The sequence below is a fragment of the Cynocephalus volans genome, chromosome 2, assembly GCF_027409185.1.
Source record: "Cynocephalus volans isolate mCynVol1 chromosome 2, mCynVol1.pri, whole genome shotgun sequence".
Taxonomy (NCBI): Eukaryota; Metazoa; Chordata; class Mammalia; order Dermoptera; family Cynocephalidae; genus Cynocephalus; species Cynocephalus volans.
The window spans coordinates 59,341,225-59,359,629 of NC_084461.1; the positions used below are offsets into that span (position 1 = coordinate 59,341,225).

The 18,405-nt window shown below is 38.5% G+C and overlaps 3 protein-coding genes and 1 pseudogene across 3 annotated transcripts in view; 2 read left to right on the forward strand and 2 right to left on the reverse strand.

The window, feature by feature from the left end:
• Positions 1 to 1,926: 1,926 nt before the first annotated feature.
• On the forward strand, positions 1,927 to 4,148 carry LOC134370505 (protein FAM210A-like; annotated as a pseudogene).
• AK6 (adenylate kinase 6) lies at positions 3,950 to 18,147 on the reverse strand. Its single transcript, XM_063085380.1, is given in 6 exon segments — positions 3,950 to 4,455; positions 7,517 to 7,662; positions 7,776 to 7,803; positions 7,805 to 7,832; positions 16,082 to 16,174; positions 18,072 to 18,147. Coding segments are annotated over 6 exon segments (591 nt in total). The 5' UTR covers positions 18,100 to 18,147; the 3' UTR covers positions 3,950 to 4,187.
• TAF9 (TATA-box binding protein associated factor 9) lies at positions 14,289 to 16,170 on the reverse strand. The gene is made up of 2 exons (XM_063085379.1): positions 16,082 to 16,170; positions 14,289 to 15,329 (listed from the first exon to the last, which is right to left on the reverse strand). The coding sequence occupies exon 2, from the start codon at positions 15,310 to 15,312 to the stop codon at positions 14,515 to 14,517; it is 798 nt and encodes a 265-aa protein (XP_062941449.1). The 5' UTR covers positions 15,313 to 15,329; positions 16,082 to 16,170; the 3' UTR covers positions 14,289 to 14,514.
• Positions 17,859 to 18,405, forward strand: part of RAD17 (RAD17 checkpoint clamp loader component) — a 38,435-nt gene continuing 37,888 nt past the window's right edge. The window contains exon 1 of the mRNA XM_063085376.1: positions 17,859 to 18,073. The gene's annotated coding sequence lies outside the window, so the exon portion shown is untranslated. The remainder of the gene's footprint in view (positions 18,074 to 18,405) is intronic.

Sequence of the window (18,405 nt, forward strand, 5' to 3'; positions counted from 1 at the left end):
ATCATTCTGGAGGTCGGAAGTACTATACGAGCCTTAAGTCCTCAAATCAAGGTGTTGGCAGGGCTGGTTCTGTCTGGAGGATCTTTGGGAGAATTGGTCCCTTGCCTTTTCCAGGTTCCAGAGGCTGTCTGCACTCCCTTGCTCATGTTCACTTCCTTCATCTTCAGAAAGTGTCACTCCAACATCTGTTTCCACTGTTATACCTTCATTCTGACTGGCACTCTCTTGGCTCCCTATCATAAACACCCTTGTGATTACATTGTTTTCACCCACATAATCCAAGATAACTTTCCCATTTTGAAATCCTTAACTTAATCCCATCTGCAAACTCTTTTATTACCATGGAAGGCAATATATTCATAGGTTCCAGGGATTAGGAAGTTGACATTTTGGGGGGAAGAGAGGGAGTGTGCATTTTTCAGACAAAAACAGAGAGTATGAGAGAGAGTTCACCTATAGTAAAATAAAGTGATCTGAGAATAGAAATCCCAAATTAAGCAAAACCAATAGACAATGGCACAGCAACTACGTAAACATATTGACTAAAACAAAGCAGTATGAAATAAAAAAACAAAAACTCCAGTTTGAGATGAAACATAACCAAAGGAACAGGACAACTACATGAGAATTACTTGAGCTATAGAACTTTGGCAACTAGATTTTTTTTTTTTTTTTTTTTTTTTTTTGTCTTTTTCGTGACTGGCACTCAGCCAGGGAGTGCACCAGCCATTACTATATAGGATCCGAACCTGCGGCGGGAGCGTCGCAGCGCCAGCGCGGCGCTCCCAACGCCGCACTCTCCCTAGTGCGCCACGGGCTCGGCCCTGGCAACTAGATTCAATAAACAAGAACATCAAGACAAGATGACAAGTTAATGCACAAACATAAAAATGGAGAATTTAGGGCTGAGGAAGAAATGGAGATTCTAAGCAAGGTCCTAATAGAATAAAAAAATTAAACCATAAACAGAATAAAGCTTAAACTTTAATAATTGGTATTATATTTAAGATAAGGTAAGTGTGAAGAAAGGAGACAAAGATATAATTAACTAGAAGATAATAAATTTTAAAAAGAAAGGCCAAATGATACCATGTAACAGCAATTAGGGGTTCTGAAGTGGAAATTAACAAGTAAACCAGACAATTATTCCAGATATATAATACAATAAAAGATCCTTATAATGAGGGAAGAATTGAAATCACAAACAAAAAGGGTGTATAGTTTTTTGGGGAAAAATGAGAGGACAAGTTATAGAAATTCATAATCCCCATTACATTCTTGATGTAATCTAGATGTTTATCATCTAATGATGATAAACAAAATCCTTCAAGCATCCCAGGAGAAGCAGCAAGTAACTTACAAGTGCTAAACATTAAGCTATCCTTACAGTTCTATAAAGCAATATTTATTGCTTGAAAATAGTTGAGTAGTGTCTGCAGGTGTTGAAAGGAAGAAGGTGTAATTCTGAAATATTATTTGCAGCCAAGTTGTTATTCAAGTGTAAAAAGCAACTGGCAGACATCACCCAATGAGTGTCAAAAGTCATTCAGGGAATATGTGTATCACAGGAGCCCTTCTTTAAAAAGTCACCTGGCGGGGCGGGGTGGGCACGACCACACTGCGGGTATCACGGCTGGCGTGGCTGGGGCGGCGTGCGGCCCCCGTCGGCCTGAGCCCCACGGGTGACGGCGCCTGACCCGGGGACCCGCCGCGGCCCCCGAGGAGCGGTGGCACGGCCTGAGGCGGAGCAGCGGCAGCCCAGCGTGGTAGCGGGAGCGCAAGCGGCGGCAGGGCAGAGGGAGGCCGCCCAGCTCTGCTCGGTAGGGCCCTGTCCTGGCCAGTCCTGCCCTGGGGACTTCCCCTCTGCTTGCCCCTTTCTCGAAAGCCAGTCTTTGTAGAAGCTGAAACCTATCACCATCCTTCAAAATGCAATGGAATGTACCACGGACTGTATCTCGACTGGCACACAAGATGTGCTTGGAACCACATGAAGCTGGTCTTTTCGGACACTGTCAAAACATAAAGGGGCCATTACTTTTGTGTAACGCTGAATCCAAAGTGGTTTGGGGAAAAGATCCTCAAAGCAGTGGCTGCACTTACCTGCTACCCACTGTGCTGCAAAGGAAAAGTCACTGGATGCTCATCCACCCCAGCCAGGGGTCCTTCACCACAAACAAAGGGAGCAAGACATTTCACCCAAGAAGGCTTTATCCTCCAATGCCACAGCCCAAGGAACTCCTTCAGAAAAAAAGGAAGAGCCTGATCCTTTACAGGACAAATCTATTAATCTGTATCTACGATTTAAGAAAACATTTAGACAATATGGAAAAATTTTGATTCCAGTGCACCTCATAACTTCTGGTGTTTGGTTTGGAACATTTTATTATGCAGCCATAAAAGGAGTGAATGTCGTTCCTTTTCTAGAACTCATTGGGTTGCCTGACAGCATAGTGAGCATCATGAAAAACTTCAGAGTGGAAATGCACTAACAGCATATGCCATGTTTAAGACTGCAACACCTCAGGCCAGCCCATGGCTCACTTGGGAGAGTGTGGTGCTGACAACACCGAGTCAAGGGTGAAGATACCCTTACAGGTCTTAAAAAAAAAAAAAATACACACACACACACACAAATGACCAACAGGGACATGAAAAGATACTCAACATCATTATTCATTAAAGAAATGTAAATCAAAACCAAAATGATATGACTGTACACCTGCTAGTATGGCTATAATAAAAAGATGGACAGTAACAAGTGTTGGCAAGGATGTGGAGAAACTGGGTCCATAATACATTGATAGTGGAACATAAAATGGTGCAACCATTTTGAAAAACAAGTTTGGCATTTCCTCAAAAAATTAAACATAGTTACTCTATGACCCAGCAATTCCACTATGAGGTATACACCCAAGAGACCTGAAAACATGCATCCACACACAAACCTATACATGAATGTTCATAGCATTCTACTTCATAATACCCAAAGTAGATACAACCCAATTGTGCAACTGATGGAATGGATAAACAAAATGTGGTATATCTTAAAATCGAACATTGTTCAACCATAAAAAGAAATGAGGTACTGGTACCTGCTACAACATAGATGAATCTTGAAAGAAACCACGCACAAAAGGCCACATATTGTTTGATTCCATTTTTATGAAATGTCCAGGATATGCAAATCCATAGAGACAGATAGTAGATTAGTGACTACAAGAGGCCTGGAGGAGAGGAGAAGGGAGAGTAATGAGTATGAGATTTCTGTGGGAGACAAGGTATTGAAAAAAGTCCTGAAATTACGGGTGATGGTTGCACAACCTTGCAAATATGCTAAAAACCAGTGAATCGTATACTTTAAAACAGTGAATTTTATTGTATGAAATTATTCTCAATTAAAAAGAATAGGGAGGTCTGTATGTTCTGCGATAATCTCTAAATGAAAAAAGAAAGGTACAGGGCCGGCCCGTGGCTCACTCGGGAGTGCGGTGCTGATAACACCAAGGCCCCGGGTTCGGATCCCATATACGGATGGCCGGTTCGCTCACTGGCTGAGCGTGGTGCTGACAACACCAAGTCAAGGGTTAAGATCCCCTTACCGGTCATCTTTTAAAAAAAAAAAAAAAAAGAAAGGTACAGAACACTGCATGGCATGCTACCATATCCTTAAAAAAAAAAAAAAGTACACACACATACACACAGGCTTTGCAGGCATAAAATCTCGGAAAAGATATATAGGAAACCAGTAACATTATTTCCTAAAGGGAGGGAACTTGGGGTGCCTGGAAACAAGGGTGACCTGGAAGGGAAACCTACCTTTTAGTATATTCTTTTGTATTTGAATTTTGTATTGAGTACAGGTATTACCACCTTCAATTTTTTTTTTTTTTTTTAATTTAAGAAAGGGAAAAAAAAAAGGAACACTCTCATGCTTTATCTTTAGTCTTTAGTTTTATTTTAAGAGTTCATCTGTATTTTTTTCTGTTGCAAACTTAAAAGATATCCACCCATTTGGTCAGATTTATTTATTCTTTAGCAATTGAAGCATTAAACAATGTCACTTTTTACTCTCCATCCTTAATAATATTATATTCATTATATTTGAGATTGTTTAGCTTTCTCATGGAGAAAAAGAAACCCAGGCATAAACCTTCACATTAGCCACCTACTAGTCCTCCAACACAATTTTAATTAAAACGTTTTCTATGATTTGGGCAGAGAGATATCAACAAGAGTAATCGTAAAGTGGTAAGTCTTATATGTCGAGAGTTATGATCTTTGATCCATTGGTCAATCCATTTCAAGATCTGATTTATATTATCTTCTAGCTCTTCTGGTTTATTGCTGGGCAGATGATGCACAATTTCTTCCTTATAGGATGCTATAGTTTCTTCATGAAGAACTTGAAGAATCTCACACTGAATATTGTCTTTTAGTTTCTTCTCACTATAGCCCCTAGAAGGCAAAGAGAGGTTAAGCAAACAAAAAGCAAACTGAATGTCATTAATTGGAGTTTTAGGAACACAGTAGAAACTGGACACTTTAGAATATATGAAAAATCACAAAAATATTTCTCACAGTCTCTTTATGTAGAGAAAGCAGACTGGCACCTCTGCTTGAGACCTCCTTGACACAAGAGCTAAACTAAGGATCACGAAACCAACATTTAGGTTTTTTTTTTTTTTTTGTCTTTTTTCGTGACCGGCACTCAGCCAGTGAGTGCACTGGCCATTCCTATATAGGATCCGAACCCGAGGCGGGAGCGTCGCAGCGCTCCCAGTGCTGCGCTCTCCCGAGTGCGCCACGGGCTCGGCCCGCAACATTTAGGTTTGTCTGAATTTTTTCCCCTGCAATTTGTCAGCCATTCAATTAATTAACAATTAGCAAACATATGAGTATCAACCTACCTTAGCTATGAGATAAATAAGGTCTGTAGCAATAGCCCTAGATTTCCAAAGAGTTAACATATAAACTGATAAAACAAATAGATGGCATATGGAAAATGAAATGTATGAAAGGAATATCATATACTAATTGGACACTTGATCACACAGATGTATCTGTACCAATTCCAAAGACACTGAAAAAATTAATATATAATCTTTAAGCAGATATATAAATTAGCCAACAAAATATCTAATTAAAAAGTTAAAAATTCAAATTCAAATTAGTTAAACCTTATAACAAATTAAACTGAACATCTTAAAAGATGGTTAATTTCACTAAAAGCAACCACAGGATGGGAGAAAATACTTGTAAATCACATTTAGTGATACGGAACTTACATCTAAAATATATAAAGAACTCATAACTTTAAAAGACATGTAATCCAATTAATAATTGGGCAAAGGATCTGAACAGACATTCCTTCAAAGATATACAAATGGCCAATCAGCACATGAAAAGATGCTCAACATCATTAGCTATCAAGGAAATGCAAACTAAAGCACAGTGAGATGCTATTTCACATCCACTAGAATGATTATAACCAGAAAGACAATAACAGGCATTGGTGAGGATGGAGAGAAATTGGAACCCTCATAAATAGCTAGTGTTAATATGAAATGGTGCGGCCACTTTGGAAAACAATCTGGCAGTTCTTCAAAAGGTTAAACATAGAGTTACCACACTACCCAGCGATTAATTCCTAGGAATATACCCAAGAAAAATAAACACATAATGGTCACACAAAAATGTGTGCATGAATGTTCATAGCAGCAATATTCATCATAGCCAAAACATGGAAACAATCCTAGACAAACTGATAAAAAAGATGATACATCCATACAATGGAATATTATTTAGCAAATGAAGTACTGGTATATGCTACAATATAGATGAACCTTGAAAACTCTATGCTAAGTGAAAGAAGCTTAGAATAGGCAAATCCATACGTATAGAAAGTAGATTGTTGGTTGCCTAGGGCTGGGAAACTGGGGGAAAATGGGGAGTGACTTCTAATAAGTGTGGAGTTTCTTTTTGGGGTGACAAATATTTTCTAAAATTGCTTATGGTTGATTATGGTAATGATTGCACAACTTTGTGATATACTAAAAACAACTGAATTATACACTTTAAATGGGTGAATTGTACAGTATATGAATTATATCTCAATAAAGCTGTTTTTTTAAAGGGTAATTAACTATAACTTTTTCAATGTTTAAAAAACAAAAATACTACGTTTCAATTAAAAAATACTAACTACATCTCTCAGTTTTTTCAAACTTTAGTCAATCTTTGGCTATTTATATAAAACAGTAATTTTTTAATAAAAATTTTAAATTGTCTTGATTGACAAAAGTCATTATGTACTTATATGTACATATGCTACATATGGTCTCTATTACTTTCCTGCTCAAAAACTTTTAGTGGCTTTTCACTGTTTAAAGAATATGAAAATGCAGGTCTAGCCCCAACCTAACTTTTGCTATATATCTGCTACTGTACTTTGTTCAAAGATTTTACAAGTATCCCATCTTCTGTGGACTGAATGTCCCCCAAAACTCACTGAAACTTAATCCTCACAGTGACAATGTTAAGAGGGTGGGAAATCCTATTATGGTAATTGAAAGGCGAGGCTTTTAAGAGGTGAGGACTGTGCCCTAGTACTGGAGTAATGGTGTGGTTCTTATGACTTTAAAAGGACAGCAAGTAAGAAGTTCTCTCTTTCTCCTGCCATTTTCACTACGTGACACCCTGCATTGCTATGAAGAGTCACCATCCATCAACAAGGCCCCCAGCACATGTGCCCTCTGGACTGTGGACTTCCCAGACTCCGAAACTGAAAGAAATACGTTTTCTTTATAAATTACCCAGTTTCAGGTATTTCTGTTAAAAGCAACAGAAACAGACTAATACACCATCCAGTAGCAGTTAGCCGGGGCTGACTCCAGTCAGTGAGAACCACAAATTCTGAACCTAATCTTAGGCAAAATTCTGGTACTTTCCTTTCTGAGACGGCCTTCCAAATTCCTCTTGAATCCCCATCTTCCCACAGCTTGGATCAAAAGACAAGCAGAAAGAAGTTTTCCTTAAAAATTTCTCTTTTTCTAGATTAAATCCAATGCTCTATTAGTGAGATTAACTCAAATATATTATAAAGATTGTGAAATGCTGATTAATTTTGTTAGCTTTTCAGAAGCTTTCCCATTCCTGATGTGGGGATAATTTGAGTGGGTAATGTTCATTCAGTAAGCAAAGAATATGTTATTGGCTTGGCTGTTTTCCTATCAAGGGTTTACATCAAGGAAAAAGCATGGCTAAATAGGGTTTCTACATGGTACATTTTACTGAATCAAATTGTCAGTTGAGATATTTACTCAGAAAGTACTGCCTATGTTTTATAAATGTGCCTGTTTGTCTTAGATTCAGAATTTCGGTACCACATAGACTTGGTTTATAACAAGAAGCCAAACATTTCGAAGCAGAACCCTTCATCACGGTAGTACTGGCTAATTTCAGGAATCTGAATAAAAGTTTATGTTATGCTTTAAGAACAATGTTTTTCTTTTCTTACCTTGTTTCAAGTCTTTTGTATAAAACTCTATTATCTGTTCTCGGCACAAAAACTACATGAAACCAGCGTTCAGGGAAGAAGTCACAACCATGGTAATCAACAATAACTCCACCTTCTATCATTTGGTTATCTAACTCATCAACTACCTGTGAGGAAGGTTAGAGAGAGAAAAGAAAAAGATTAATTCTCCTTAAGAAAACTGAGGTCAACTTTCCTATTACATTGACAAATGCATACTTTATGAAAAAGTCATACTTACTCGATCTTCATCTAACATGCGACAATCATTCTTCATCATGGCCATCATACAACTGCCCTAAAAGAGATTTAGATTAGCTTGTTAAAGTCATAGTTTCTTTTTATTTAAAGCAATATTTTCCAAGTAACTTTCAGTAATTTTCAATTAATTCTAGACTCTAGGAAAGGAAATATATCATCAATTATTCTTTTAGAGACAAGGGAGGGCACTAAGACAATAAATGTCCCATTGTCCCATGGATACCAAATATAAAGAGCAATACTGATAAATTAGAATTTTTCTAGAGGGAAACTTGGATAGCAGTATATGAGCGGACTTCAAAAACTCCATGGGAGGATTCATATTATCTTTTAATTCTATTTTCCCACAAACTTTCTTAAGTACCCTCATACCTTAAACTTCTAAATATCAGAGCTGAAACCAACTTAAAAGAATGAATAGCCAACTTCAGAATTTGTGGGGCTATTAGTAAAAAAGGATTACATTATATTTGTTGAATTACAGATTGGTGGGAAGAGGAAACACGTGGGCAGACAGAAGGGTACTTCAAAAAGTTCTGAAAAATAAAAGATAATATGAGTCTTTCCATGAACTTTTCGAAGTACCCTGGTACAAACACACACACAGAGTAAGAGATTAAGTTCCAGATTTATTAGGCTAAAGGATATGAAACTTATCAAAAGAAATAACATGTTGTTGATTCCAGAAACAAATGATCTGTCACTGAGCTCACATCTTCATGGGGGTTGGGGAAGAGTCATTACCCAGACGCCCCTGAACAGTATCTTTACTTCTAGATTTCTAGCATCCCAAAAAGCCATTCCTCACAAGAGTTTTATTTCAGAAGGCAAAACAAGAAATGATGGGCAAATTTATAAATGCAGCAAATTTAACATAAGAATTTTCCAACAAAGTACAGCTGGCTTTCAAAGGAATTCTTATTTCAGGAGGTAAGGCACACCATTCCCACCTCACCCCGAGTCTCCTGATCTAAGGCAGGATCAGATTATTCTTTAGTCATCTCTGAGAGAATGATACATAGTAGTCTTCCCACCTCTCTCCCCTTAATATTTTGGGACAGGTTGAAATTAGGGTAAAATGAGCATGAGTTCTGAAGTGACAAAGGTCTGAGGGCCAGTGAAAGGCACAGAGGCAGTTGTAACTCCTTGTCTTGCCTGGATGGTCTGTGCACATGAGTTACCTCTTCAGCACCATAGTGTGGCTTCTGCTTCCTTGTGCTCTTGCACAAGAAGCTCTATCAGCCCCCCAAATTAAACTGTCTTGGTGTGGGGAAAACTGGTTAACAATTTAGAAAAGCACCTAAATCCTTACTTTATACCACCAACTCCAGATGGATAAAAGAGTTTTTTTTTTTTTTTTTTTTTTGGCATCTGGCTGGTAGGGGGATGTGAACCCTTGTCCTTGGTGTTATCAGCACCAAGCTCTAACCAAGTGAGCTAACCAGCAACCCCAAAGACCTAATTTAAATCCAGAGAAAACTAGTAGAAAGTGAATCTATAAAGGAATAATTCATCTGAGTTTGTTGAGTGATAGAAGAAATAAAAAGATTGATTCAATCATATAAAATGTATCTCTCTTCAATGAAACTTTTAAAAAAGAAAAATATCAGACTGGGAGAAATAGTTGTAGTATGACAAAGGACTGAAATATAGATTATATAAAGACCTTAAAAGTCAAAATAACAATAAGTAGCTTAATAAAGAAATAATAAGAATTCACACAGGATGGAAAAGTGGAAAAGACCATTAGTAAACACACATGAAAAAACATTGGACATTCATAGCTATTAAAGAGATGCAATTGAAAATAAGCTTTTTAATGCCTGTCATATGTCATCCATTCAGAGACTTCCTCTCCCATTTAACTTCTAACTGGAAAAAAATATTTTAAAAAAGTTCAACAATAATGAAATACCTAAATCTTGGTTTACCAACTTGATGAACTACTATTTAATTAAAGTAAATAAATATAAAGTTAAAAAATACTATGCACTAGAAACTAGGTAGCAACATGATAAATGCTCATGTATACAAGTGTAAAGCGTAAAAAGCAGAATTCAAAGTTGTCTGCAATAGAGACAAAGATTATAATGAAAACAAAAGATAAAAATAAGGATTTGGGGTATTTTTTCCATGTATTATTTTTATGATACTGTATTTTATAATGCCACAAAATCTAATACCTACAGCTGATTCTGTACTATGTGGTAATCTTAAGCAAATAAATGCTGGGTTTCCTTCACATTTTAAATCCTTGACTCTTAAGACTACTGAAATCTTAAAAACGGACATCTATGGCAATATAAACTTTTAAAATTAAAATCTTTATGCTGCAATGCTGAAATGTAGAATTTCTTAAGTCATTTTAATGTATTTTAATAAAAGTGTAATCCAAACTTTTAAACATCCATTTCAAAAAACATTTATCAAATACCATGTACCAGGGACCACAGGGATAATGACAATAGTGAACAGAAAGCAGTTCTTCCTTCAAAGACTCTATAATGAAATAGGAGAGGACAAACGTCATCTGGAAACTATAATAGTGTTTTTTTCTCTTTTTTTATTAACACCCAAAATAGGATGCTATATACTATAGCATTTTAATGTTATGGTTCATGGTGCCACGGCAGCAATATGATGGGCATCTACCATAACCTTAAGATATTAGGGGAGGCTTCTTAGAGGAAGTGACTTATAAGCAGTGAATTGAAGCAGTCACCTAGGGGAAAAAAAGGTAGGGAAGACTATTCTAAACAGAGAAAACAAGATATAGAAAGGTAGGGAGATGAGGGAGGGCAAACCTTTCCAAGAGAGAGAAGTGTTTCAGAACAGTAAGAAAGTAGGTGGTAGGGTCAGGTGAGCCAAATCCTGATCAAAAATGGCCTTCAAGGCTGCATTAAGGACTGGACTTTATCTTAAGGCAAAGGAAAATTAAAGTATTTTAAGCATAAAATATCATTTAAAAAATCATTTTTGTTTCTGTGTGGAGAACAATTAGAAGGAACCAAATCCAGAAGAAGCAGGGATACCTTATCAAAGCTACTGCAGAATTTTAGGTGACTGATTATAGCCAGTACCAGAGTAAGGACTGTAGTGATGGAGAAAAATGGATGGATTCTAAACTTAATTTCCGATTTCAAAAAAGGGAAAAATTTATGCTACTTTAGAAAGTTTTAATTGGAAGCCAAATTTAGTTGTCTATACAGCAAAAATAAAAAAGCTTGATTTAACAAAACTACTAAAAGATTACAAAACTAAATCAATTTCCTAAAGTTTTATGGTTATTTAAAGAAATTCCAGGTAAAGATATACTATTTGCAGAAAAAATCGATTGTGGGGTGAGTTAAAAGGCTAATTCTTACCTTAAAAGACATTCCCAGCTGTTAGTCAAACTACAGAATCACAACATTTTCTTTAACTGCCATCATAGATTTCATATATAGATTTCATATAGAATTTATACACTCAAGTGAAAGCTGTTCTTTAATCGTATTGGGATGCTGGATATTTTGATGCTGCTGTCAATACTTTTTCAAATCACATCATTCCCCCACCTCTTAAGAAAATAATAGTGTAGAAGAGGGAGGGAAGAGATACTAAGGAGATTGAGTTGACTTAGGACTATAGGCACAGCACCAATGGTCTTGGGGATGGGCTAGGGGTATAGGGATGTTTCAGAGAAACTATCAAGGTTTAGAGGTCAAGTAGATCTGTGTGGGGAGAGTGAATGTGTACTTGTGAGAGGTAGGAATCAGGAGTAGGCAAGTAAAGGATGACTTCAGAGCATGTGCTTTAGACATTTTAATTTGGAAATATATTTGTATGTCAGGGTTATGTCTAGGTGTCTAGAAATTGGTCTGTCTTAATTATAAATTTAAGAGTCATCAGCACAAGGGAGTGACTAGTCCTAAGTGAACGAGACTACTAGTGAGAGGGGCAAACTTACAAGATGGCTGCAGTGAAATCATGGGGGAAGCAGAGTTGGGAGGGAGCTCAGATGCAAAGATTAAGACAGAGCAGTGTCACAGAGGCCAATGGAGGAGTTAGTTTCAAAGGCTTTTGATGGTAGCTGATAAGGGAAAAATGACATTCAGAAGAGGTTAGAGCAGGGATCAGCAAGCTTCTTCTGTAAAGGGCCAGACAGTTTACAGGCTTCGCAGGCCAGAGGTTAGCTCACAGGTCATACAAAAACAACAGTAGCTTGACAACCCCTGGGATAGAGACACATCAAGTTTTTAAGTGTTGAGAGCCTTTACAACTTCCGTTTGAAATGAATCCAATGTCAGTATGATTACTTTGTCCAGACTCATGGGCATTTGGGGCTTAGAAACAGAGGCTGAAGACTGATAAACTGGTAGAAAAAAACTAAGGATGCTATTAAGATTGTGATTAAATGACTGCATATGGGAAAGGATATCAAGTGAGCAGGAATCTGAGACTAGGAGAACAGAGACAAGAAAAGCATTCTTATAGTCACACCACACTTAGGACTTCCATTAGTTTTTTTAAGCTGAATTCCCCCACCTAATTTTTCCTGCCTTGGTTCCAAGTAGAGTAAGGATGATCTCTTACAAATTAATAGAGCAATTCAATATGATTACTAGGATGACAATAAACCCCATTTAGAAATATTTGTTTAACACCAGGTTGTTTCTTAAACCTCATTTTTTTTTTTTTTTGGCTGCTGACATGTATGGGGAAGCCTTGTTCCTTTATGGAAGGGTTTCTCAATCTCGATACTACTCACATTTTGAGCCTGGTGATTCTGTTGAGGGGACTGTCCTGTGAATTGTAGGATGTTTAGCAGAATTCCTGGCCTCTACCCACTAGACGTCAGTAGCAAACTCTAACCCCACCAACCCCAATTTTGACAACCAAAAATGTCTCCACATGTCACCAAATGTCCCCTGAAATCACCCCAGGTGAGTACTGCTTTACAGATGATTGCCTGGTTTCCCTTAAAAACTATAACCATTTTGTGGAGAAAAATGAGGTCAAATGCCTCAGAATATTTTCTAGGTAAGATTTTCAGATATATTCAAATAGTATCTGGGGTGGGGGGAGGAAATCTGGTACGTTATGAGAAACCTTCTAAAAGTACCTCATCTAGGGCCGAGCCTGTGGCACACTCGGGAGGGTGCGGCGCTGGGAGCGTGGCGACGCTCCCAGCGGCCGCGGGTTCGGATCCTATATAGGAATGGCCGGTGCCAGTCACGAAAAAGAAAAAAATAAATAAATAAAATAAAAGTACCTCATCTATCTCCATGCATTATAAAAGGGAAAAAAATCAGCACTTTTCCTTTAAGGCTTAGATGCCATACCATGAAATTCACCAATAAACTCCGAAGAGTATGGTTGGGACTATACACAACTGACTAAAACAATGTAAGTACAGATAGGAAAGGACCCAATGAAGAGGAAGACAAGTATCTCCTACTGGATTGTCCTTCGTCTGGTGTTACTGTTCCTCTCAATGCTATTCATAAGGTTACATAGCAACTTCATTAAGTTTAGAAATGTTAAACTGAGTGGGTGAGAATAAAACTGAAATGCATGACTGAAATGTACTACATGTGACTCTGAAATCACTGGACAAATAAAGTTCGACAGTGAGGAACAAAACCAGATTTCATATAGGTATAAAACAGAGATGTACAATATCAAATAAAGATCTAAGCTTTAGAAATTATAAAACTAAACCCCAGACTTGCATTAAAAGTCAGCATGCTACTGGCTTATAGTATCAAGAATATGACAAAGATGCTCAAAAGTGACCTGCAAAAAGGGATACTAGAGGGCCGGCCAGTTAGCCCACTCAGTAGAATATGGTGCTGATAACACTAAGATCAAGGGTTTGGACCCCCTTACCAGCCAGCGGCCAAAAAACAAAAACAAAAAAGGGGATACTGGAAAAAAAATTAATTTTTTATTTTTTATTTATTTATTTATTTTTTTTAAAAGATGACCGGTAAGGGGATCTCAACCCTTGGCTTGGTGTTGTCAGCACCACGCTCAGCCAGTGAGCAAACCGGCCATCCCTATATAGGATCCGAACCCGTGGCCTTGGTGTTATCAGCACCGCACTCTACCGAGTGAGCCACGGGCCGGCCCAAAAAAAAAAATTAATTTTTTAAAAAGTGGGGAGATACTAGGAGCTGTCAAGGGATAGAAATCTTAATTAAAGGGATAGAAAAATGGGAAGTTGGGCAATTGAGGAAGATAAATCCAAGCAGATGAGGATTCACCATGAACAAAAATCTTGACCAAGTAGTGTTTCCGAAGAGGAGTCATGGTTATACTTCAGCAATCTAAGAGAAAGGACCATAAAAGTGACTTACACACCAGAGATCATACTATGATCTAAATATCTGAAGGCAGTCTAGTGGTTAATAATAGATTGCAACAACTTCAAGTTGTTGGAACTGTTATTCCTGTTGGTGACAATGAGGGGGAAAATTGCTTTTAAATATAATTGCCAAAGTACCAACAATCAAAGTGATGAACAACAATTTTATTTTTTACACTTAAACACTGAAGAAAAACCATTACTAACCCTACCAAAGAAAATCCAACAGTTCAATTGAAATATATAGTAACTATATTTACTCATTAAATACTTTGTTTTCTAAAACACAACTTAAAAACATTCAACATATTTTTAATTTAGTACAATGGATTTAAGACCAAATATACATGTTACATGCATCAAGGCTAGGTTACAAATTATCATAGTCATCGTCATCATCCTCATCGTCATCATCCTCATCTTCACGTTTTCTTTTCAATGCATTTGATGATTCATTGGCATTATTTTGTGATGGCACCATATTAGTGGTAATAAGAATGTTTTTGGACCCAATTAATGATGGATTAATCAGAACATTCTGAACTGCTGATGTTGCGGGAATTGATGCTTTTACAGCTGGGGACTGTGAAGTAGGCATCTGTACTGTAAACCTTTGTCCTGTGAGGGACATTGGAGGACCAACTTTACTTGAAACAGACATGGTTTGTGGGGTTGGTGTGCCCAGTGTGGGAGTACTTGGTCTGCTAGTAACTGAACTGACACTTAACCGTGGAACTGTTATTCTTCCTGCAGAAGTAGATGCCTTTTTTTGTAGAGACTTAAGCCTATAATTTGGGGCTGTTAAGCAGTATCTATCAGGTGGCAATCTAGGACCTGAATATGGCTTGATCAATGGCAAAGGGGTTTGATTTCTTTGCCTTGCAATATCTAATAAAAAATCTCTTGGGGGAGGAGAGGTAAAAGACTGGTCTGCACGACACTGAATTGCCAATCGCACATCGTCTGCATCAACAGTAGCTTTCTTAGCATGGCTTGAATAAATTTTTGCATCATCTAGAATTGTGGTCACATATCGGAAGGCAAACTCCAACATCTGATTTATTACTCTTGGCTCATATTCTGTAATCCCCATATCCTTCAGGATTTGTGCCATCATCTGTGCATCTTTCGGCATGCTCTTGGGAGATGCCATCTTGCCAGACTCCATGATATCCGGTGATCAGACTTTAGATCATTTGAAAAAAATATGCACATTAGATCAAACCAAAATTGTTACTTTAGTAGCAACTGTCAGAAACTTTAAAATTTTTTAATATATGTTAAGTTGTAAAAAATATATTTAAAATTTAAACCAAATGTTAAATCTTTTTAATTTTAATGAGGCATGCTTAAAGTTCTCTTTACTTAAATTTATTGAGTTCCTACACTGTACACATCATTGTAAAATATAAAAAGATGAAGACACAAATAAGGGAGTGATAAAAGATTAGGGGAAAACAAGGTAAAAGTACGTAAAAATATATACCACTTTAGGATATATGCAATTGTGTGCAGGCATGCAATTATCAAACTAATCTAATCTGTCCTTCCAGTGAGAACAATATATTCACTGTCCTCATACCTGCTTAGCACCACCCAAATCTTTGTGTTTGCCCAACTCAAAACCATTCTCCCTCTTCCTCATATTCAGATTCCACCTATCCTAAGCCCAATTTCTTCATGGAAGCCTTCCCAATTATTACTGTTCGAAAGAATTGCTAGCCATTTTGGGGGAGGGAGGAGGAAATGGTCAAAATAACCAGGACACAGCACTGGACAGTCAATATTTTCTATTTATGTGGGTCCCCAACAGAGCATAAATACCATAATGGCAATCTCTCTCTGCTCTTTGTACCCTCTCATAATAGCTACACTAAATACTCTACTATCTGACTTTTTTTTTTCTTAAACAAATCTAACACCAAAGTGTCCCTTACCTTCTCGAGCTAAATCACCCACATTAATGTATTTCAGTCCTGATCTTGCCGCAAGTTCTTTGCCTAGTGTGGTTTTTCCAACACCTGGTGTACCTGTAAGACAAGTCACAGAAAAATACTGTTGTGAAACACTACTTATTTGACTCCAGCTACCTTCTACCCTTCTTATGGTTCTTAACAACTGAAATGAAAAATGTCCTAATCGGCAATCATATGTTAATATACACTACAACCTAACTAAAATTTCCCAAAGCCACCTGGATGTCAGAATCTCACCCAGTGTGTATGCTTCTCCAGAGGTGGGACTCAGGCGATTCTGATGCCAATTCAGAGTGCCTACCAGCACCACAGAACTGCCCAGGATAAGATTAACCACCTAAAATCAATTACCATCATTTAAATAAGAAATTGTTCACAGAAAAAATTTAAGCAGTCTGAAAGATATCTCATTACTGACCTCCATCCCCTTCCCTAGAGGCAACCACAACAAACTGCTTTCTTATATATCTTTCTGAAAAGTCCTATGCATGTGTGCACATATATGTTCATACGGTGTACACAAACACATATAACATATATTCCCTTTTACATAAATGGCAATACTATACATTGTTCTTTACCTTTCCTTTTTTTATATTTAGTATGTGTTCCAGGATAACCAAATGCATTTTCAAATAATTTTCAAATCATTTCAAATAATTTTCAGCTGTTCAAGATTTAAAAGCAGTGAAATTATTAAGCTTTAAGCATTATAAAGATAACAGGAATAAATCAAGTCTCCATATGCAGAGTAACATTCACCTCAAGTCCTTTATAATACACCAAGTCCAAACCCCGGACTCAACCTGCTTTCAATAAAATGCTCACTCTAGATTTTTTACAATATAGCTTAATATTAAAAAAAACTAGGACACTATGTCTGACCCTTGCAAATCAGATGTAAAATTTTCCCCTTAAGGAATCTTAAAGGTTAAGTATTCATTTGTTGAATAGTTAATCTGCAGCACTCAGAAATAGACAGGATCTGTCCGCTGCCAACAATCTTAGGTTTTGTCAAAACTTTATTTCCACAGAGAGCATCTTAATCTTTCTACATGTTGTGATAACACTACACCCATTAGATTTTCTCACGGATGGCCTATCATGCCACTAATTGCTATAATTTAATAAACACTTTTCAGGGATAAATGACCAACAATAACAATCTTTTTTCTCCCCCAGGGGCTGGCCGGTAAGGGAATCGGCATAATATTCTTTAAAGTCACTATGCGGCGTTTTAGTTCCCTTCCCTGATAATATGCACCCTAAGTCTGACTCCCAAGATCCAGGACAGCCCCACGATCAGCCCCGGAACCTCACAGAATTCCTACACGAGACACGACCAGAAATCCTCAATGGATGCCTTCTTACAAAAATAAAAGAAAGCCTCTGGCTGCCAACTCAACCAACGATTTACTAAGCAGTAAATTAGTCATGCCCTGCCACAAACCCCCGAACTCATTTACCGATCTGATTTAGGAGGCATTTCTCAAATGCAAAGGAAAAATAAAAGACGGCCCAAAGGAGACCTAAGGAGTCGGCGTCCACCATTAACTCATCTACCGAGGGCCAGATACTGCCTGAAATCATCCCTCTAAAAACCCCAAAGCCAACCCTGACAAAGAATCAACGGCCCGTTTTACACACAAAAAACCAGACTGAGCAAGATTAAGTAGCTTGCCAGAACGGGGAGCTGGATTTGTCTACCTCTCCCCACCTCACCGAGGAGCCTGTGGCCAACGGAATTAACGTTCCGCGTCACCTCCCCCCGCCTCCCGCAACGGTCGCGAGGGCCGGGTCTTGAGTTCCTGACAACGGCCACGCCACACGGCCCTCGGCAAGTCTCGAAGAGGAACACGGGGCAGCCTCCACAGGGGCGCGCGAGGCCCCAGCACACTCGGCGTCCCCTGCCTGGCCCGCCGTCCAGGCCCTCCCGGCCGCACGCCCTAACCGGTGAGCAGGGTGTTCGGAAGCAACATAGCCCCCAGCGCGATGGCTCCGAGCGGCTCGGCTCACGCGCCCTGCGCACTACAGGAAGGAGACGGAAGAGGCGGGCAGGGCAAGCGCCGGCGGCCCAGAGGTCCTCGAGGACTTGCACGGCGCTCCCGACCCACCTCCGCGGCCAGTCGCCGACCATTGGTTACCTGGCCTTCTATGACACGCTTCCATAGCATGGTCGGAGGCAGGTGCACAACTCGGGTTCGCGCTTTGAGTCAGGCAGTGCGGTGGATGCCTAAGTCACTCACTCCTGTGGTGGTCCCCGCCTTTCGGGCTGCGTCGCGGAA

What these genes read in the sequence shown, in the direction of transcription:
- TAF9 (XM_063085379.1), bottom strand. Translation starts at nt 15,312, where the DNA reads ATGGAGTCTGGCAAGATGGCATCTCCCAAGAGCATGCCGAAAGATGCA.